This window comes from Marmota monax, unplaced genomic scaffold, assembly GCF_021218885.2.
Source record: "Marmota monax isolate L192 unplaced genomic scaffold, Marmota_monax_Labrador192_F-V1.1 WCK01_AAM20220418_F8-fsc00184, whole genome shotgun sequence".
Lineage (NCBI taxonomy): Eukaryota > Metazoa > Chordata > Mammalia > Rodentia > Sciuridae > Marmota > Marmota monax.
This window is the reverse complement of record NW_026695008.1, coordinates 2,702,225-2,725,658: the sequence shown is the minus strand read 5'-3', so window position 1 is coordinate 2,725,658 and position 23,434 is coordinate 2,702,225. Positions and strand designations below refer to the sequence as shown.

The 23,434-nt window shown below is 37.2% G+C and overlaps 1 protein-coding gene across 1 annotated transcript in view; it reads left to right on the top strand.

The window, feature by feature from the left end:
- The window catches only part of Vav3 (vav guanine nucleotide exchange factor 3), a 357,523-nt gene that overhangs the window by 226,845 nt on the left and 107,244 nt on the right, over positions 1 to 23,434 (top strand). The window contains exons 16-19 of the mRNA XM_046427576.2: positions 6,019 to 6,120; positions 6,421 to 6,521; positions 17,995 to 18,020; positions 23,319 to 23,364. Of these exons, the coding sequence (XP_046283532.1) occupies positions 6,019 to 6,120; positions 6,421 to 6,521; positions 17,995 to 18,020; positions 23,319 to 23,364 (275 nt within the window). The remainder of the gene's footprint in view (positions 1 to 6,018; positions 6,121 to 6,420; positions 6,522 to 17,994; positions 18,021 to 23,318; positions 23,365 to 23,434) is intronic.

Below are 23,434 nucleotides of genomic sequence, written 5' to 3'. Positions count from 1 at the left end.
TTATACATGAATTTCTCCAAATGCCATTTGATGAGTCTTTTTTTCCTTTTGGTTTTATTAGAGTTCAATTTCTTTCCTTGGCTTTTCTCAATAATACAATAATGTCATCTTCAAATTAAAATTATGTGGAGTTTTAAAAGTAATATTTATCCTTCATATTTATTTTTCTTGTCATATTGCATTGATTGGATATTTCAGGATTGGGTTGAATGATATAACTTGACTTCAGGAACTTAATGTATTTGTTTTAGTGTTTTACATTAAACATGTTCTCTACTGAGTTTGCTTTATGTTAAGAAACTACCCTTCAACATCTGGCAGAATGATCCAATTCTTTGTTGGTTCTTTATTAATGGAAGATGTGTGTGTGTGTGCGTGTGTGTGTGTGTGTTTAAAACTGTTATTAAAAAGAGCAATTTATGTAAGTAAGTATCCTAAAGATAATAAAGGATACATACTATTTTAAATGATTTCAAAACCTTGCCTTGGAAAAGAAGATTAATTTAAATAATTAGTGGTTATAGTAATTTATTGCCATCTAAGTGACAGAGGTTAATAGGTTAATAGAAGAATGCAAGAAATGCAGCCATCTTGTTATATTGAAAGTAAAATAATTTAATAGAATAATAAATAGAAAATTATTCAGGACTCTCTTGATAGTCAGTGTGTATCTTCTGAATTTCAGCAAAAATACACATACACATACAGATATCCATATTTATCTATACATTTTTATATATTAGTATGTTTTTGATATTAAAAAATCTTGCAGCATTCAGGTGTGTGTGTGTGTGTGTGTGTGTGTGTTTATCACTGACATGTGCTTCCAGCTCTCACCTTTACTTTCAATGCAATATAAAATAACTACTTTATTTTTTATCCTTTTTTTTTTTTTTTTTTTGATAACGGGGATTGAACTCAGTGGTGCTTAACCACTGGGCAACATCTCCAGCCCTTTTTATTTTGAAACAGGGTCTTGCTAAATTTCTGAGGCTGGCTTTGAACTTAGGATCCTCCTACCTCAACCTCCCAAGTCATGGAATTTCAGGCATGTGCCACCACACCCATTACTACTTCATATTTTTGACATAATTGTCAAAATATTCATACGGGTAATATTTAAATGTTATCAACACTGACATGACATGAGATAACAGGATGTCTTATATTAATCCTTATTTCCTCTGGTCAGGATTGTTTTAGATGATCATTTCAATAGTATTTGTTTCCTTTATTCTAAACCTATATGACAGTATAGTCAGATACTAAAATAGAGAAAAAAATGTTAATTTTAAACATCAAGTGGAGCATCAGTAATTTTATGTTTTATTTTTTTAAAGTTTTCTCACTTGTGAGTGATGAAACTTTTTTGGCCTAGTTAAAAAAAATATTTATCTCAGCTATATGCTACAGTGCACATCTAGAATCCCAGCTACTTGGGAGGCTGAGGCAGGAGGATCTCAAGTGTGACACCAGCCTGGGCAACTTAGCAAGATCCTGTTTCTAATTAAAATTTAGAAAGGGATGGTGACTTAGCTCAGTAGTAGAACACCCTATGTTCAATTCCCAGTGTTAAAATTTAAAAAAAAATCTCTCTTTTGCTTATTACATTTTTATATTTGATGTTGTGGCAAAGGGAAGCATTTGAACACAAAAGAAGAAAATGCTACATTATGAGCACATTTTCCACCCATTTTGATCCATTGTCTCAGGTGTGAAAACCTATAAAAATTTAAATATGATATAATCATATTTAGTATATAATTATATATCATATGATTATATCATATTATATAATCATGATTATATACTAATAATAAGAAAATAATTATAGTCATGGTATAATGTTAATATCATATATATATATATATATATATATATATATATATACACACACACACACACACATATATATGTATAAGCTCTAGATTCTGATTTCCAACCTATGTGAATGCACTTGTGTCAATTTTGTTGAACTATTCATGGTCTTGAAAACCTGGGCCTTTGTTGGTGTTTTCCTGGTAGAGTGTTTGATGACTATACAGAGGCTGGGTTAACAGGGAGAAGACAGTCACCCAGCCCTCAAGCACTGGATGGCAAGTGGGGCGGTAGGAATATAAATTAGTCCTCATGATGCTTCATGGTGATTTCTTTGAGGGCTACACAAAGTCAGTGAAAGCATAGCAGGTCTATGTAACTTGGCATCACTGTCAAGGAAAGAATTGTAAAGGTTGAAATGTCTGAATTTAAGCACTATTTCTACTCCTTCTCTACTTATTGGCTCCATAGGTATAATGTTATTATATAGTATGTAAGTAGTAGTCAGGGTTCTCCATAGTGAAATGGAGCTGTGTGTGTGTGTGTGTGTGTGTGTATCTGTACGTGTACACGAGTGTATCCTGGGTTTTGAGGAGGTATTTTCAAGGTTGAGTCAACAATTGGTCAGATTTTCAGGGAAGGAGATGGAACATTGAAGAGATAAAAGAGAATGAATATGCAGAGATAATAAAGGTGAGGCGAAAATTCGTTGTGGCTCTGCAGTCTCTATGTTGCAAGATGGAGTGAATGGATCCGAAATTTCAGGAAAGATATGGAAGTTGAGTTTTCATGTGGTGCATTAGAGATGCCTGAGTTGTAGTTGGGAATACAGAGCTGGAGAATAGAGAGAATGAAAAGATGCCTAGGCTAATGGGAGATTTGTGGTCCTCCTTCAAGCCAGTGATGGAGCCAGGTGAGATTGGGAGACCACCTGAGGAGAGCACAGAAAGCTATAAAAAGCCCTAGGAGTATCAACATATATTGCTTTATAAATATTTGATGGCCTGATTACTTTTATGAAAATGAACCCCATGTGAAACAATAGCTATGAGAACATTTTTACTTAGATATCCAAAAGATTCCATCCAACTTCCCCAAAGTAAATTGTCATGTATTAAGACAATTGAATCTTTTATGTGTGGCTACATCTTTTATGTGAGCAAGTGGACTGACTTATTTGATCTTCAGCTCTCCGGTGTAGACAGCTCATCCACATAGTTGGTCTTGCTGTGCCCACTTTTGCCTCATTAGAAGAAACTCCCTATGTGGTACTTACAGAGATTTTTTTTTTTCAACTAAATGTGATATCACTTCTTGTATAAAATCTCACCTCATCCCTTGGCCCCTGCTAAACTTTTACATCATTTCCTACATCTCCTTTACTCACTGGACTGTGGCCGAAAGGTCCTATTTTCTGCTCCTGCCTCGGGGCCTGTTTATATGGCAATTACTCAGTAAATATTTATGAAAGGAGTGAATGACTCTGCCTAGATTTGTTGTGAGCAGGAAATGTGGAAAAGCATATGAACAGCTTAGTGATGTGCCTGGTGCCTTAGAGATGTACCACAAAGGCCACTGCTGACCACTTTTGCCCTTGTTTTTCCCAATCTATAATCCTGATGTTATTCTGTCCCCTTCTGCTCCAGTCTTCCAATCTGGCGAATCTATTGTCATTGGCTTCTCAATCCTCACAGGATATAGTCCATGTGGGTTGACCTCTCTGTTCCCTTTAGGTGGCACCTGGTATGACTGCATCCATTCCCTGGACCTTTTCATACACATCCTCTCCTGAGTACTTCTGTTTCTTTCTGATTGAACACCAGCTCTGGGTCAGGCAGTGTTCTAAGCATTTTACATACATTACCTCACTTTTCGAATTTTGTTTTATTAGTATTCCTGCTCTATACTTACCAACTCGCCTAAGGTCACACCGCTACTGATTTGTAAGTTAGGATTTAAGCCCAGGTGGTCTCATTTCAGATTCCTGCCCTCTACTCTGCTTTTATATTCAGTAGTGCCTCAGTAGCAGTTTCAGGGTCACCAAGTTAACTTTCATTCTTTAATGTTTGATTCAAGAGTTTTAAAATAATATGCAGTTATAGTTTTAAAAAATTATAACAGTTTCTCCTTACCACTCTACCCTCACTTAAAGTTTCATTTCCCTTAAGGCAACTACTGTTAACAATATTTTCAGTTTTTTTTATAAGATTTTAAAAAAATTCATGGTGTGTTTGTGGTTCTCCTTTTCAGATTTTTGTCTTTTGAAAAGTCAGATTATTCCCAGTTGGTAAAAATTTTCAATACAAATGGTTCAAATACAACTCTGGTACATGTACATAAATATGCACACACACACACACACAACTTGGTTTGACCCCAGGAGACAGTTGTATTTCTCTGTTCAAGGCCAATTCCTGAAATTAATTAAATTCTTAGATATTTGGGACCTATTACATAAGTTTCTGCCTGACAGAGACCTACTTTTATTTGAAAACTCCAGGCTGATGAATTCTTCAGGTTCCCAGGACTGAAACTGTTACCTGACAATTCATCTATGACTGTATCACCTTAACGCTCAGAGAAAAATGAACAACAGCAGCCCTTCCTGGCTAAGGAAATGGGTCTTGATGCTCTTTTCAGTGCATGGTTATATGGATTCAAGAATCAAATGTTTTTCCCACAATGCCAGGAGAGCTTAGTTTTTAGATTCTTACATTTTCTCTTCTCCCTTCCTGAGGAAAAGCTCTGTAATGTTTTAATCAGCAACACAAAAATGCCTCTGTGGAAGAGGCCATACTTTTCAGCATGCAGTAGAACATTTTCCTAAAAAGTGAGGTCACCAGAAGCACAGAGCAGAGAAATCCCAGATGGCACTAATATTTGATTTCATTTTTAGCCCGCTCATATTCAGCAGATGGATGGGAAGGTTGACCTCTCTGACACTTCTGCATCACTGCCTGCTACTCCAATTGCCTTTGCGAATGTTTTTTCATAAGGCTTCTCCTGGTACCTCTGAGATTGATGCCTGGTCGCCTGCCTGCGTTATGCTTCATTACGCTGAGGCTCTGTATGCTGAGAGTTGCCATATTCAATAAAAGGGGAAATCCTAGCTCATCAGTATCTCAAACTTTTCCTACAATCTCTCAGATTGTGTATAACACCTTGGAGTGTATTATTTTAGCGTTCTAGGTGTACTTTGATTTGTATCCATATTTAAACTCTCCTAATTCTTCTATTCATGGCTAAATTCAAAAGTGTTAAAAAAAAAACTCTAGAAATGGTTAAATTTAAGTGCTTCCAACACACCTACTACACCCCAAAACCTGATTATTTTTATGTGGATATTACTGATTTCTCTCATTCTCTGAGAGTGGCCAAGAGCACAGACCTGGGTTCGAGTTCTTCATTTGCGTTTTCCTCATTTTAGAGCAAGCTTTGCTTTAAAGCAGACCCAGTTTCCTTGTTTGTAAGCTAGTGCTATTATTAGGGCCAGGCAGTGAGGACTGATGTGAAAATTAAACAAGGTAATGAATGTCAAGTGGTTGTCTCAGTATCTGGCACAATCTACAATGAATGTGAATTTAAGATATGTGTAATAACTTTTTGTTGTTTTAGGTGCATTTACTGCAAATAAAATGCAAAACAAATGATGAAATAATGTAGCTTTTCTTGGATTGCAAAGAAAGTGAATTATTAGGGAAGAAGTTTTAATTATCAGATTAATGCCTTTTTAAAATCTTTCTATAAAATGATTTTTTTTATAAATCATTAATAACCCATACCTATTTAGAGACCAACTCTGTAAATTCACAGTGCTCTGCTTCTCCTTCCCACTGTCACCAACTAGTTTATATTTCAGTGGTGTTGCTGGAGAAAAGAAACTATCACATAGCATGAATATCTAGCAGATTTTGCTTTTTTTCTCAGCAGGTTGACCTAGGGGACCATGCTTCAGAGTCCTTTGGAAACACTCAGTTCTAAGGAGAGATTATGTCCTTCTGTATTACAGGTGCTCATAGCACTGGATATTGGTACATGTTTTAATGTGTAGATGGCTTAGAAATCATTGCATATTTAATAGTCTTTTTGCTTGAATCAGGTCTCTACCCAATGCAGTTTTGATGGATTTAGCTTTTAGGTGCCTAGACTGCTGTTCTGTTGTGAAGCTTTCTTTAGGAAGTGACCTTTTCCTTTTTACAGATCTAACATAAGGCCAGACTATGCAGACTCCAATTTCCATGATTTCAAGATGCACACCTTCACTCGGGTGACATCCTGCAAAGTCTGCCAGATGCTCCTCAGGTAAGCCTGCTCAGGCCTGTTCTTGAGTTGAAATGAACAAGTGAAATTGCTTAGTGCTTCAAGCCAAAACATTCTGAAGTAGGGATATTGTCTTCGCAGTTTGGATCCAACAGATCTTTCCTAGGCCTTAGACTTGGAAATACCCCTTAGGACCCCACAGGGGAGGTCCTTTCTCTCTACTGAGGATGCTTTGAGTAGCACTGTGATCCCCGCCCCCAGCCCTGGCATTTTGCAATAATGATTTCATATAAACAGAGTTTATCACATTTTAATGCATCACTCTGTAATTTTACCTTTCAGGGGAACATTTTATCAAGGCTATTTATGTTGTAAGTGTGGAGCAAGAGCCCACAAAGAGTGTTTGGGAAGAGTAGACAATTGTGGCAGAGGTAATTCTGGTGGTAAGTCATGTTTACTGTTGGGATTCTGTTTTTAATGAGGACATAAAACTTGCTCAACATAATTAAGACCTATTTACTCTTAATATGTTTATTATGAAATATCTCCTTTGGAAAATATTACGCATAAGCACAGTTAGAAGATTGTTTAAGATTTGTGTGACTTTTCTACATGACTTTGGTTTAAACAGCTTAAAATCCATTTGATTTATATGTACCTTGGAAGCAGAGGTCTTCAAGAGGAACTTAGATGGCTTCATATAACCCATTTGATAAGCATCAACCCCTAAGGATGTCACTAAAAACTGTACAAATATAGTGAGCACACACATGAAAGAACAGTAACAAAAACAAAAAAAAAATAAAGAAAATATTCATTTATCTTTAGTTCCTAAATTTCTTCTTTCTCCTCTTGGCTGTTTAGCTTAGACTTGCCAATGGTTTCAGAGATTAAACATCAATGAATTAATGAATTGAATACATTGTCATTTTCCAGCATTTAACAAAGAGCATATATGCTTTGGATTTTATGTAAATATTTTCCCCTTGGTTTTTAAAAATAGCACTCCATGGCTGTTACCCGAGCTGGTCGGCAATTATGCATTCAATAGCCTTTCACTTCTCTTTGCTTCTCTGCTTCTCTTGGGCTCTCTCCCTTCTCTTTCTTTTCTGGCCTCTTTCTTCTTCTTTCTCTTTGTCCTTTTCCCCTGAGTTTCTCTGTGTTTTATCAATAAGACCTTTCAAAATCAGTAAAACTTTTTGAACACAAGAAAGGATCTTTAACAGCTTGAGTTCAAAAGGTAGCCATGTCAACCTTTGATTTTCCCAAAGGAAAAGGTGGACATTGAATTATTTTGGATAATGTGAAAAAGAGTGAAACAGGGAATAGCTTATTTCAGAGCTGAGTTCAGAAAATGGGTGATTGTAGAAAAGGTGAATCCTATTAGAGGACCAAGATCATAGCACATTTTGCTCACTTAGCTCCTTCAGTAGACGTTTTTAAGGGCCCCATGTGCCTTTCTCTGTGCTAGGCCCACACAGCTGCACAAGACCAGAGGTCCTGGCATTGCAAGAGCTCCTCCATGGGGTCTGCCCTGCCTCATGCTGCTGGCCTTTCTTCATGAGCTCCCTCAGTCTTCAGAGCAGCCTTTCCCATGTCTGATGGGGTCCGCAGGCTCTCGCAACTGGCACAGGGCTGTGAAGTGAAAGAGACAGGGTCATCCCTCATATCTGCCTAAAGGTTAAAAACAGTTTACAAAAGCTAATAGAAATATTATATACTATTATTGTTATCCTTTAATTGTCTGCCTGATATAATTGATCACTTAATTTTTTGTCATTCCATTTTTATGTTCCATCTTTTTTATCTCTTCTCAGATAATTTGATATCCTGGTAGGCTAATGTGTTTTTATAAATCCCATGGCCCTGCCTTGGAGAATTGGAGTCTAAAGAATATGAAGTGACCCTGTAGTTGACATGGTCGTTCTGTTCTACAGGGAGTAGTGAAGGACAGTAGTTAAGTCAAACAGAGAGGGTTGGAATCCTACCTCAGTTATCTACTAGCTACCTGAGGTTGGGGAAATTTACCTGAACATTATGAGCTTTTGCTTGTTCGTGTTCAAAATATGAATTTGAGAAGAAGGTTGTAAGGATCCATTAGATGGTATTGATGATTACTACAGTATTTGGGTATAATAAGAACTATTTAAATCTTGAGTTGTTAAAATAAGAAGTCAGTTTTGTAAAAGTTATGGGCTTATTCTGCGTTTTTGTTGGTTTTATAGCCTGGAGGTATTGTGGTTAAAATAAATTAATGAGCACCAAACTTTGAAATGATACATAAGTATAACATTAAGAGGTCTTAAAATGTATCTTATATTAAACCAGTTGATAGAAATCAGCTGGGAATTCATGATCTAGAAAGATCAGGGCCATATGTATCCCCAGTGTCTGGTCATTAATTCAACATACTCTGTCTTCTGTCGTTAAATGAGTCTTTTTGAATAGGCATGTAGCATAGTAGTCAGAAAACCTGAAACTCTCTAGTCTTGTTTAGGTTTGACCATATTCTACAGATTATTCCTTGGGTGATTTTGGATTCCAGTTACTTAACCTTTATGAATTTTAGTTTCTACCCTTATAAAATAGTGATAATAATAACACATAGCTTTTATAATTTGTTTGTTTTCTCTTTGTTGTTGTTGTTGTGGTGGTGGCGGTGGTTGGTGCTGGTCATTGAACCCAGGACCTCATGCATGCTAGGCAAGCACTCTGCTTTGACCTACACTCTAGCTCCAGCCCAGCCTTTAGAAATTTTTTTTTAAATAAATACTTTTATAGTGTCAGGTACTGTTGTAAGTACATTGCCACTATAAACTCATGTAAAGTTGGCATTCTTGATATTCTTATTTTGTGGATGATAAAGTGAGGTACAGAGAATCAGTAGAGTCAAGCATCAAATCTAGGTGGACCAGCTTCTGGGTTTGTTCTTGAGCATTGGACATGCTGCCAGGCATGTGAATTAGGACAACATGTCAATCTCCCAGTACCTACTCTGGTATGTCATCCTGTGCTCGCTTTTCTCTGTGAAAGGGAGTAATTTTGTAAGTTTCTCAGTTTAGAAACAGTTTTGAACTTGATTAGCTTAATAAACAAATGCGTTTTTAAATCTGAATGTCTTCAAGTGCTGCGAGAAAGCCAGGCAACCTGGAGGACCATACCTGCCCTTGGAGCTGGAAGGACTTTAGACAGCTTCTAACCTATTCCCTTATTTTAAGATGAAACTGGGTCATGAGAATTTGAAAATTTAAAAAGAAATTTGAAAATAACTAAGACTGTGAGTGCCCTGTGGATTATAATACTTGCTTATACAGGTATCATCCATTAAAAGGTAGCATATTGTCTAAACATTGATATATAATTCATTATAAAGGAAAAAGGTTTTTTGAGCCTCTGACTAAATTTGATGTTTGGAATTTTGGACGTGTTCTCTTGTGCTCTTGATTCTCTCTGCATCCCACGTTGACCTCCATTCTCCTGTGTTGTATGAGTCTGTGCCTCTCCTCTTTCTACTTTTCATATCCTTTTCTGCTCAAGATTTTGAAGAGACCAGTGACATTGAATCTCATAGTCAGTTAATTAGGGGTCTGAAATGATAAGAACCTGCCTAGGAGGCTTCCCTTTTTACCTTCAGATCAGGATTTCTTTGGTGGTCCTTTCTTAGGGTCCTTGTCATCAGGGTGCATAGGATCTGTGTCACAGCTGCATCCACAGCTTTCTCTCCCCTGTGTCCAAGCTGGTGTCCTCCAAAAATTGGAAGTCATGACATCCTGTCCTGAAGCTCACTCCTCCCTGACTGGCAGGTTGTAACTGTGGGTAGGGTATGAACCAGAGCCTGGTGGGTCTGATCTCAGTATCGTAGGATAGATGCTATATTGAAAGGGCAGCAGCCAGATTTTATGGGCTGTTTCGCAGCCTGCAAAAGTCCCAGCATTACCTTGAGTCTTGAACAGTTCTTTGTTTTGGCATCCAGGAAGCATTGCTTGCAGCAGTTCAGCAGGGTATTTTTCCAAGACTGTCTTAGCATCAGGGAAAATGTGGGTGTGGAGGAGGGCAGGAGGAAGGACAGGATATATCAGGAGCTGAAGACATTGTTTGCTTGAATGGGGCTTTTGTATGGAGAGATTGTTGCATCCAGGAAAACTTGACTTTGCAGAAATCATCCCAACAGGCAAATTTAAAGCAAGTGTGTAGTATTGATTTAAGGAAAACACAAGTGTTTACACAATCTGTGTTCCCACAGAATATAAATCATAGAAGGTTTGAGAATCACTCCAACTTTACAGGACTTTATAGATCCAATATTTAACATACTCTGTCTTCTCAAGGGATGAAAAGATTCGGATTGACTCAGCATGAGTCAGGAGTCCACTTGTGGCACAGAGAGTTGTGACTAGTAGGAATGGTTACATCATGCTAGATAGACACTGGATCGTTGGGTGGAAGTCAGTTCTATAAAGGGAAATATGTCATCTTCATTCAACAGTGACCACATTTATAGACAGGAGTTGAGAAGAGAAAAAGAGGCGCTAGTTTATACAAAATGATAGACTCTTCGAGAGGCTAAATGAAGGTCAGAGTATATCCCACTCTGCCTGCTAATTGCCAGATCACATTTCAGGCCCTACCTTTCTTGATCTTTCTCTCTCATTTTACACTATTAACCATTCTCCTTGACACTCTCCTTCATATCCATCCCATCCCCCATGCCATCCTTTGGAGATCTGATTTGTTTCAGATCTTTAGCTACAACTTGGCTTTAACTACAACTAACACGTCATGTGTATAAGGCTCCATCTCTACATACAGCATCTTTTCTGAACTTTGGATTTAAAATTTCCATCTTCCCCTCATATGTCCCCTCCCAGGTGTGCTGCAGTGACCTCAAATACCACATATCTAAAACCACCCTTATTTGTTCCACCCTACCTCATTCTTTTCTTTTTTTTTTTTTTTTATTTAAAAGTCCACCATCCATACTGTCACACCAGCCTTGCCTACCCCATCTCTCTCATCTCCATTCACTAACATAGTCTTCATTTTCCTTCTGAGTTTTCCTAGAATCCACTGATATGGTATTGTTACAGATCGTAATATATATCTTACTGTCTCTTCTTTCAACAACTTTAAAAGTTTCTTCTCTGCTCTTAATCTTATTCCTTATACATAACTTTTGAAATTGTCTTTAAAAATCATTTAAAATAAAGACTGGTTGTGCAAACATTTTACTTGCTCTCTAGTCCTTCCAGAATAGTGCCCAAATTTCCCAATATGGCATATGGAGCTCCAGATCATTTTTCCAGTCTTATTTATTACCACTCCTCCTCAGCCAACCAAGTAACTCTTGTTTTTTTTTTTGCAATTCCATAACTACATTTCTCATGTTTATATATCTAAGGGTGATTTGCTTCTCTATTTTTAATGTCTTTCCTTCCCTTGTTCATTTGATAGACTTATTTTCATTTCTGAAAACTCCAATGCTAATATTGGCCCCTCCTTGAAGATTTTTTTTTAATAGTCTCAGACTAGTCATCTGGTCATTCTTAGTTTGTCAGTCCCTTGTGTGCCCCTGGCATTTTCGGATTACTGTTCTTATAGCCTTTTTTGAATTTATTATAATTGCCTCCTTGTCTATCTGTGCATTTAGGCTCAATGGTATGATGATCTGTGGTTGATATTTTGACTTTAGGGAAAGCATGGTACAAGGATAAGCCGTGGATAGACCACCAAGCCGAGGGACAGATGAATGAGAAGAACGTGATGCACCAGGGCCTCTGGCCCTTCAGATCACTGTCTTAGAAGAAGCAAGTGGTTTGGAGCTTGTACAGGCTTTTGTTTCAGCTTTTGTTTCAAGCTCCATGGCTGGAGCTTGATTAGTTGGTAGACAAGTGGAATAAAAACCTCATGGAATCTCTAGCTAATACTTTAAGAACCAAAGATATAGAACTGGATAGACCTTTTGCATTTCTTTGTATTCTTGTATTTACATAATGAAAGGCTCATGACCTAAGCATTGATCATCGGGGTAGGTTAATAAGTAGCAAGAAAATGAACCAGTTCACAGAGCACCTGATGACAAAAATACCTCTTTCTGGAGAAATCTGCTCCCTGATCCAGTCCATCCCATTTTTAGAATTCCTTCTTGGTTCTTACCTTAGCCAACTCTAAAATTTATGCCCCCTTTTATCCTTCCAGTTCCCAGGTCTGCCCTTTCAGTACTTCCTATCCTAGGCCAATCATTAACCTCACCTTGACCACCGGATAGTAGTCTGAATTAAGTTGTTCTTTAATTAGCTTGTACTCAGGTTTTATTTCTTTCCCAAGGTTAGGCCGTGTTGTGAATAACACTCCCCCAGTCCCAGCAGCTTTAACAAATAAAATTTACTTCTCATACCTGCACTGTTTATACACAAGTCTTTCAGAGCAGCTCCTAAGCAGTGGCCTGGGTTCCAGGCCTCTTCTGTCTAGTATGACACATGGTTTCCAGGGCTGCAGCATTTTAGACCCATGGCCTGGAAGCAAGCAGTGTTGTTTTGATCACTGCCTTTGGCTTAAACTAGTTACAGCTTAATTCTACAGGAAGCTGGACCCTGAAATGAACATGTGGACTGCTTGGTGAGCTTCACTGTCTCTGTCACTTTAACACCCCCCCCCAGGTTATATATTCTCCTTTACTATTGGAGAAGTGACATAAACCATAGGCAATTTGTTTTCATCTTATGAATCCACCCTTTTATATCAACTTCAAAGTAGGGGTACTTAAAATCAAATTGTTATCATCTTTTCCCAAAATAGGACTATTTCAACTCCAATACAGTTCTTAATGATGCTAAATATTAAGTAAGCATTTAAAATATCTCTTAGATGGTTTTTTGTATGGAGTTAGTTTTCCTTAAATGTTGTCTTTCCTGAATTTAGAAACCCTTTATATTTCATGTTTTATATCTCTTAAATCTATCTAGTCTTCATTCACCCTGGAAATTATTATTTCTTGGTACAAATGCAGTGCATTTCTGAATGAAGTAATCCATTTATAGGAATATATAACTATAACAGATTAAGTACTTTTGAAGTAGAAGAATGTGTTGTTTAATTTTTATAAAATAAACCATACAACTTAGAATGATGAGTTTATATCTTAACATTTGAGAATTTGCATAGATATAAGTAAAGAACAGGCAGTTCCATCCTCTCTTTTTCTTGAACTTGAGTTGACTCCTTCACATTCACTATAACAACCCTTGTGATAAACACGTACATGGGCTCTGAAGTATGTGGCAAAACTTTCCAACGTTAATAATGAATATGTTTGAACTCCATGATATAGACTCTTTAACAAGTTACTGCAAAGCTGATGTAATTCTAGGCTGGCATTTCCTTTTCACAGTATACTATTGTGAATGCTTAATACTAGACTGCAATCTTCAGGGACATTTATGTTTTCCCCCCTTGATTATATATGGCTAAGCCTTTTGGTCCCTTTTTTACCATGACAATGATCAACATAGCTTGGTTTGAGTCTTCCCTGTCTAAGAAAGGAAGGTAACCTTGGAAGGCAAATATTGCCAGAGCAGACAACTTCAGTTTAATGCACCTTTTCCCATAATGGGAATGCAAGCCTCAGCTGCTCTAATATTTAACTGAAGCAGGTCCCCATTGGCTTATCTTTATAATCACTCTTTTATCTAGGCCAGCTGCTGCTCCTGCTTCTGCTATAGCCACCTCTATCTAATTGGAAGGAAGTTGCCTTGATATCCTACTGGTTTAAACCTGCAAGGCTGCTACCTAGAACCTGTACCCCAAATTGGCATCTGAAAATGGGCTCATTTATAAATACTGTTGCCTATTTTAGCGTAAGAGATAAAATTTTAAACTACAATTTTATTTTAGCCACTTGGCATTACATCACTTTCCTTTTACATGAACTGAGTCTTGATCGTTAATTTCATAACCAAAAAATGAATTTAGTTCTACATAATAGTACTTACAACATCTTGTACAAATTAGTCTTCTTTTTTAACTCATTGAGACATTTTTATGTTCCAGAGTAGTTATTATTCCTTCCATTTAACTATTTGGGTCAGTTTAATGATACATTAATAATTATTAAAGTGAATTGGAAACTGTTATATGGTTGGGTTCCTTTAGAGCTCCTGAAAAGACTTAAAATCAAAGCCTCTTTCCAAGTATTATTTATGGCTTATGGTTTGCTTATTTTTTTCTTTACAAAACATTGCTGTAGATCTGAGTAATGAGCATAGCATTTGTGCAACTACCTCCAAAATTTGATCAATCCAACTGTCTTTTAGTTTTATGTTTCACAGAAATAGCACATTAGCTATGATGGCGAGGCACCTTCAATAACTATACAGGTAATTACTTTTCTGTGGCCCCTTTTGTGACAACCACTCTTGGTAGACATTGATTTGTTTAGTCTTGAGAAATAGAACTTAATATAAGAGACAAAGCACATTGTGTAATAATGTTATGAACTCTGAACCACTTGTATTGGAGAAAACAAACATAGCAGGTCTGAATTTTGTATTTAAACAAGAGAATTATACAATGCGAGTGTAAAGCTACAGTGGAAATCATTTCTTTTACCCAAATATGCACACTGAGCTTCACTGGCATTGAAGGTGGAGCTCTGCAAAGGCTTCCAGCACCTCCATACACCACTTCTCAGAATTACATTAAACCAGTTGGGACGTGATAAAAGAATGCAAGGTATAAACCCCTTGAGGGCCTGTGAGTCACTATCTAGAAAGGTTCTTGAAAGGGTAAGGACATTTTATAGTTTGATCAATAGGAGCCTGAGAAGGAGGCTGCAGGGTAAAAGACAAGTTGAGGATTAAAAACTTAGAAACTTGAAGAATTGAATTACTACCCTAAGAAAGTTCCCAGGAGAAAAAGAGAGACAGAAAAAGTGAGAGCATTTTTTTTTTTTTTTCATCAGATCTCAACCAGCAACCTATATTCTAGGTCAGAATTCAGCCAAAGACATTTTGATGATAATCAGCTCTTGCTATTCCAGATCTGATGCTGACACATGCAGAGTTTTCAAGAAATCCAAGTGCCTGCATAGTAGTTTTGGATACATATTGAGAGGAAGTCAAAGATGGGGTTGTGGATTTCAAAATTAGATCAACTTTCCCATAGAACATGTCATAGAAAGTAGCGCTTTTCTGTTTGTTTTCCAGTCAGAGTGAAGTTTTACTTTTTACTTTGAAATCTATAGGACATAGCGTTGCAGCGTGTTTTTCCTCTTTTTCGTGACTTTCATGTCAGTTAACTAGCTGTTGCACTGTGTGCCTAAGGGAATGTAGATTATGATCATGAAGGAGGCAGTCTAGTTTAATGGCATGACCACTGCTGCAGTTCAAGAGCATAAAGAAAGGAGCCTGGAGAAGAATTTCTGAGCTCAGAGAAGATTCTAACACAGAGCCCTACCATGAGATGTCACTGTATAAAAATCCAGATTTTTACAAAGCTGCTATTTATGTGATATACCAGCAAGAGCCCACCAGCATGCTGGCTACTAGGTGCCAAATCCATGGAAGCAGTGGGCCTCTGTCTATGCAATAGGGTAGATGTGTGGCCATGGGGAGGGGAGTGATGGCAGGAAAGGGAGGGACTCGTGCCCTTGGAGCTGTAGTCACAGCCAGCACGATGCCCCTTTTCCTTTTTCCTACCCAAGTTACACAAAGGAGGCTTCCTATAGAGTAGTTCTTCAGAGGAAAAAAGTTTCTCTTGATGAGATGTCAAAGAAAGATAGCAAGAGCTGGTGAGAATGGGGAGAAAGGAAAGCAAGGAAACCGAGTAAGGAGGTCAGCCTGGTCCAGAGTGTTCTTTATTTGGTATCAACTGCCTCTGTCCATCGCCTAGGCTCTGCTCTCCTGGATTCCATAATTGATCCTCAGACATGCCCAGAACTGACTAGGGTGCAGCCAGTTCCTACACTCCAAGAAATGAGGAGCCTGTAAAGGAGGATCTTCTAATCTGGATCTCTTCCTTGGGTAATGAGGTGCCAGTATTTGCAGAGTAAAAAGGAATCCTTAACTGCCATCACTTCTCCTCCCGGAGGAGCACCCAGAGGACCCTCAGGAAGCCTGATATGGCAGTTCCCACCACATGAGGCATTCACAGTTTTCATGCCACAAATAATACATGGAAAACATCTTGAAACAAAACCCTACTTCACAGGACATAAAAAGTCTTCTATGCAAAGAATGAGGACCAAAACGATATTTTTAAGTGAACTTAAGATATATATTCATTTGTAAACACTAAACCTTAAAGATCTGAGAGTTCCTCATTTTAGAAGTCACCTAGAAATATCAAAGCTTTCCTGAGTGTTCTTGGATGGTAAAGTTAAACTCCACTCCCATTTGATGCTTCCTCCAGGGTCTGATCCCTGCTTTCTAACTAACCAGCAGAAAAGGTGGTTAGAACTGCCCTGCAATACATATAGGTCTTTCAGGGCAAACCAGTGAAACAGGTATCACAGCTGCCCTGTTAAGAACCCAAGTTCACTTACCCTTGGTTCTGAGTTGGGGCTCACCAATTCTTATACACCCTCTTTCTAGCTAGCCCTGGAACTTTGTGTGATTCAAATGGTGAGGAAAGTAAGAAGTGAAATAGATTTGTGTCCAGGAATTCTTCTTTTGAAAGGCTAATTCCAGGCCTAGCAAAAGTGCCTTCATAGAACAAAGTCAGTCATCTGTGAAAGCCGGGAGAATGGAGATTGAAATTGACAAAGGGACATGGGCTTGTCTCTAGAAAGGTGACTTTCTACCCAGGGATCTTCCATTTCCATTAATCTGTAGTGGTACTTTAAGAAGAAAAAGAAACAAAACAGAACAACCAACCTCCTGTTCCAGACCCCAGGCAATCTTCCTGCAGATAGCAGCAGCTGGGAGTCCTGGTGGGAGTTTTTCATGAACTCTGGCTGGGGCCTTTTTGGAGTCTTTTAAAGGAACACCCTACAGTGTTCCCACCTAGGCCTCTCTTTCCTCTCTGAGTATCTTTCTGCTTCATCTTCTATTCTCCGATTCTTCTCTCAAGGATCATTTTGGATGGGAAAATACAGGTGCAGGCTCACAGTGGTGTGAGATTTGAGCTTATTCTGGAGAAGTTTAGGTGTTCCTTAGGTATGAGGAAAGGAAACAAAAAAACTGTCTGCAGTTTCCAATGTACTGTGTGTGCTCTTACTCTCTCAGGGAGCCTTGGCCCTTTGACCAGATTGCTCACCTGCAGATCCCAGGTCTTTATTATAACTATTAATCAATTTTAGGAACTGACATGTAGTGAAGAGATATTACCACCTATTTATAGAGATGTATGTTAATGATGAAAGGAAAATGAGTACTGGAATCAAATCCTGATTTAATTTTTTATTTACATCTTTAAACCAAACTACTTTTTTCCCCAAAATTAAAAATAAGGGTTGTTAGCTGTGTTAATGGAAAAACATCCATATGGAATGCTATACTGTGTTAAGTTTGCCATTGTTATAAATAGTTCAATACCTTTGTAACTTAATGTTAAGATTCTTACAAGATGCATTGAAAGAAAAGTTTGCTTCTAGCTGTCACACATATAATTTCACGCAAGCCCTTGTTTTAGAGAATTTTATGTGGTTGAATTGACATTGCTTAGTAAACAATTGAAAAAGTTAAGCATAACCTAGAAGTCATTTAGAACTATGAGTCACTTTACTGACAAGCCAATAAGGTAAGAGAACCCTGGTTGCAAAACAATTACTAGCCCAGCCTGAGGGACCCTGGAAATATATTACAGGGATCAGTTAAGAAAACAAAGCCGCAGTGTTTTGCCACGCTGCAGAGAACAAGCTAAGGTTGCTAACCAAACCAAACAACTTTGCACTGACAATGCCAATTTTTACATTTGTTTCAGAACAAGGGACGCTCAAACAACCAGAGGTAAGATTAACATTTAAAAATTTTATATAACTTTTGCATTTCAAGTTATTTGCTAACTTAAGCAGGCTTGAGCTTGTGCAATATTAAATGTGCAAATTTAAAATGAATAGCAAGAGAAATGGAGGGAGCAACCAGGTGCTTGTGAGTGACATCAGAGGCTTGTTCACCTGTCTGTTGTAGACCTGGGGTCCAGGGGCAGTGTGAATGCTTAGTCTAGTACTGTGTGTAAAATGTGATACTTGGTGCAGAGGGAAGGGCGGCCATATCCCAGGAAATTGGTAGACATGTCCCCTATCATGAAATGTGTGTCTGCCTCACATTTACCAGTACTAAAACTTCTGATATTGTTCACCTAAAGATATGGTTTTATATTTCTTGTCATTTTCCATTTGAGCACAAATTTTATTATTGTTATGTCCTATTGATCAAATCAAGATCTGATAACATTTTCATTTGGATTTATGCATTCTCCTAATGGCTTAGAAGTATGTGATCCCTGTTACTTCTCAGAGTAAAGTAACTTTAAAAAAAAACACAAAAGAATGAAAAATATGCAGATTGTAGACCACCATGGAATCATGGCCTTGGCCTTCAACCAAAAGTAATAAAATTTTCACCTGACTCCGCCAAAATAGCAAAAGGTTTTTGTTGTTGTTGTTGTTTGTTTGTTTTAGGTGCTGAGAATCAAATCCAGGGACTTTGTGTTGCTAGGCAAGCACTTTACCACTGAAATATACCTCTGGTGCCATAGCAAAAACTTTTTTAAAGTACAATAGCAAAGTAAAATATAAAATGCATGTGATTAGTTACATAAACGAAAAGTAGTCTGCAAATTTCAGAAAAGAATCATTACCAAATGATTTTAACATGTACCAATTATTTCTTTTTAAAAGTGCTATCAATCCCTAACACCAAGAAATAAAATAGCAATAAAAGTGTTACATTATTAGTATGTTTCTAATAAGCTATAACTTATATAGTTGACAAAAAACAATGAAAAATACAACTGAATGTATGTCATACAGAAGAGGTTCTTGTTCCTCTTCTGCATGAGCACATGGTTTATACAGGTAGAGTCTTAAGAGTGTGACAGCAAGAAGCTCCTGTTAGATACAGCTCTGTAGTGTGTCTGTTAAGTGTGATTTAGAATCTGGATTCTAGATCAAGGAATGCATAACAAGATAGACAATAATAATTTTTAAAAAATAGGCCACAAGTTCTTTTAGGGTGAAGTAAATTTACCAAAAATTCCTTCAATATTTCATCTGCAGAAAGGTTCTTCATCAGTGTGTCAGGGTTCTCTCAGCCGTGCTGATGATCTGGCAAAGAAGACTTCTTTCACTTACTCCCAACTATTCTTAGATTATGGAGACAGATACCTTGTAGGGCTCTGAACTTTAACTCACTGTTACTTAACATTTATCCTAGTAGGCATATGTATTATTTTTTTTCCAAGGAAGATGCTTTTCATTTCATTTTAATAAGATAATGTGAAGTGGGTGTATTTACAGAAAGAAAGTGTGCTAATAAGAAGTGGTTAATAATTTTCACATATTAAAATAATTTTTTCAGGTACTTATATACTCTTGAAAATGACACATAAGCCTATTAATAAAAGGAATTAATTTTCACATTTTTTAAATGTGGCATCAGGTAGCAATAGGTTTTTTAGTGACTTGCTTAACTTTTAATATAAGAAGTATGGTTTTTATTTAATGTGTGACTGACTGTACTGAGAATCTCTACTTTTCTGGAGGAAGAGTGTGGGAGCTTTCATGGTGGCCAGTGTACTTGGAAACCTTAGTTGGTTCAAGGAAGAACTGTAGCAAAAAGAAGATTAAGAAGCATCTTTTCACCCCATAACAATGTGTTCACTTTCAATAACAAATATTCTCCCCCCAAGTTGGTGATGAAACCTTTTTAGAGTTCTGGATTTTTTTTTTTATTCCTTTCCCCTCTTGATAACCTTCTTTCTCTCCTTGAATTGGTTGAAAGTTCTCTTCTGTATGTCTTTTAAGAGCATTTTTGTGAGTTTTTATTTTAATTTCACACTTGGTTTTCAAGGTAGGTCAGGTTCTGATAGCCATGGGATCCATAGGCTCCATGGCCACACTCATTCCAGAGTGGCACTTCAGGACCCCTTCAACTTCGAGAAGCAAGTTTATCATTACACACCTATTCAGCTACTTTGAATCCACTCCTTATTGCAGATTAAGATAGAAGAACCAGATGCCAGATAGCAAATGAAGATTTGCTTGTTTTGTTGGTAAAACTAACAGAAATAATTGTCTTTTTCCCCCAAAGAGGAAAGAACACAAGTGAGATTTTTGGATAACAAAGATTTTTTTTTTTTTTAAAGACAAACTGTCAGATAAGTGCTGGTTGTGGTGGCCTGTGCCTGTAATCCCAGCTGCTTGGTAGGCTGAGGCATGAGTATCACGAGTTCAAAACCAGCATCAGCAAACCAGCCTTAGTGAGGCACTAAGCAACTCAGTGAGACCCTGTGTCTAAATAAAATACAAAATAGGATGTGGCTCAGTGGTCATGTGCCCCTGCGTTCAATCCCCGGTATTAAAAAAAAGAAGTATTAAGTAGTGAAGCAACAAATAATTACCTGGTGCTTATAAAATCAGGTTTGTTCCTCACCCCTTCTAGGTAGATCAAAGGAGATTGAGAAGGCCCTGAAGACGGATTCTCATGGTCTCATGGGTTTGTAACTGAGAACTCCCAGAATGGCTAGTAGATAATGTTCTTTTCTCATTCCCCTTTTCTTGCTGGGGACAAGAGCCTGTTCAGTCTTGGCCTAGGCTTTTGAGAATCCAGATCTGGGAGGAAAGTCTGTGGGACAGGGATGACAGAATGACAGTTGAGTGTTGCATTTTAAAATTGTTTAGTATATTCCATTTTTTTTTTTTTTTTTTTTTACTTTTTAGGTGCTTTGAAAGTATAATAAAATCAAACTCTATCAATAGTCTCGCGAGCTGATATTCCCTCCTGTTTTTATAATTTATCACATAGTTCATTCTGTCCACTTTTCCTGCAGAAAAGTTTGTTTTCAGTGTGACTAATTTTCAGTGACTCTTCAGGAGGAAGAATCTGGACCATAAGCAGGGAGCCAGCTGGGCACACCGGTGTGCCTGTATCCCTGCTACTCAGAGACTGAGGCAAGAATATCCCTTGAGTCCACAATTTTTGGACCTTCCTGGGCAATATAGTAGGACTCTGTCTCAAGAACAAAGCAAAAAGAAATAAAACAATAACTCAGTTCAAGAATGTATCATTTAGGTGAATTTAAACATTCAAAATTTTATGAAGTTAATGATAGTGATAATAAATTATCGCTTAACAAGCCTTATCATGTGGCAAGAACCCTTCTAAGCACTTAATGTAAATTAACTCACTTAATTCTCACTACCAACACTGGGAAGTAGATGCTACTATTATCCCCATTTTGTAGATGAACAAGCTGAGGCAAAGAGATGTACCGAATTTGAACTTAGTTTTATTCTCTAAGCTGTATTCTTAATAATCCTATTATGTTTTCTTTTTTCACATTTTAAGTTTACAGTTTCTAAATAGGGCTGGTTTAGGGATTCTGGGACTCGGACCCAAAGGTTGAATTCTTTCTTGCCACCCAAGCACTTTAATAATAGAACTTAGAATATCAGATGAAAGACAGTTTCTAATGTACATTAAGAAGGTGATGTACAAGAGAAGTCAATAATGGCAAGATAGCCATCATTATATATATGCCTATTGCAAATATAGTCAGTCGTATTGTCCTTTTTATGGGAAATCCAGAAAGTTTGTAAAATGTCAGGGAGAATGAGTTTTCCTTTGAAAGCAGTTTTCTTTCACGTTATTGGGTATGAATCTATCACTATCAGGCTTCCCCTTTCTGTACAGTAGCCACCAAGAGGCCCAGAGTAGCATTTGCCTCTCACAGAGACTCTCTTTATAATAGTTATTCCAGTACAGCTATCTGTCGTGCTCAACAGAACTTTAATGCTCACTTTAATGATCCTGTTTGTCTTTTTAAAAATCCATTTTGAAAGCAGTTGTGGTGAAAAAAAAATATGTTTTTAAAGTTTTTTCCAATTCTTTCACCTGTGCCTGAGAATCTGCTAGATTTGGCTTTGAGGTCCTTTTGAAGGCTCAAAGACCCTGTTTCAACCATTTGACTTGTGAGTAAAAAACAACTTCAGAAGGAACCCTGAGAAAAATCCATGACTAATGTGTATTTAGCAAAGCCAAATGTGCTCTGAATGAAACCAAGTTTCCACACACAGGCACAAAACCCAACATACATAAAAAGAAAATTGCTTTTGTGAAAATCTGGATTATATGGTAGTCATAGACTCAGCTTCTTATCCAGTTGTATAATAAAAAGTGAAAAATCAAGTCCTTCTTAATTAGTGAGATTACCATAGTTATTAGGTGAGAATGAATTCAATGCTTGTGAAATCAAATGTGTAACCATGCATTTCAAAAAATTTAAATCTCTTTTGTTTTAAATTTTATCTATGGATTCCTTTTCTAAAATAAGAATTCACTTTCATGATTTCAGAGCTGCAAGTTCTGTTTTTTTCTTTCCTTTTACTTTTTTGTTGTTGTTGTTGTTGTTGTTGTTAAGTATTCGGATACAACTGGTCCATAGTTAAAATATTAGACTCATTTGAGTGTTTGCTAAAATCAGAGCTTCAGAACTTTGTTTTGAGGTTGCATATCTTTCTTCTTTCTCTATTATGTCAGGTCTCAGAAAGAGGAGTTAAGAGTTTTAGCAGGTCAATTTAAGGCTATTATTCACATAACTTTTCTGAAAATATTTCCCATCCCCAAATGGCTGCCTGGGCTTTGTTCTCCTATTTCCTATAGTCACTATAACTTAAAAAAAAATCACAGTATCTGGAATTGGCACACAAAAGTATTTATTTTTCTTGGAGTCATATCAATGACTTGTCAAATGTAGTGATGTTTGCTGGGCATATTCCTGTAATCCCAACTACTCTGGAGACTGAAGCAGGATGATGGCAAGTTCTAAGCAGGCCTGGGCAGCATAGCAAGACCCCCCTCAGAGGCAATAGGAGATGGAATGATGTTCAAATGGAAGACTTATTACAGAAATTAAAAGGGTTAAATAATACAAACAAACTTTTAAGACGTGTTCCAATTTAGTCATGCTTTTATTTTGAAAAATGCAGCATTTGTTGAGCTTACAAAATGTCAGAGGTAATGTAATTTCATAATGCCAAATGACCAATACATCTTTGTTTTGCTTTGTTTTACCTTTCTTGGCAGAAACGGACCAATGGACTCCGAAGAACTCCCAGACAGGTGGATCCAGGTGTGTTTCTCATGATATATCCTATAATGACTTCAGTTAAGGAATTGCTATAGAAAGTCAGGTATATTCT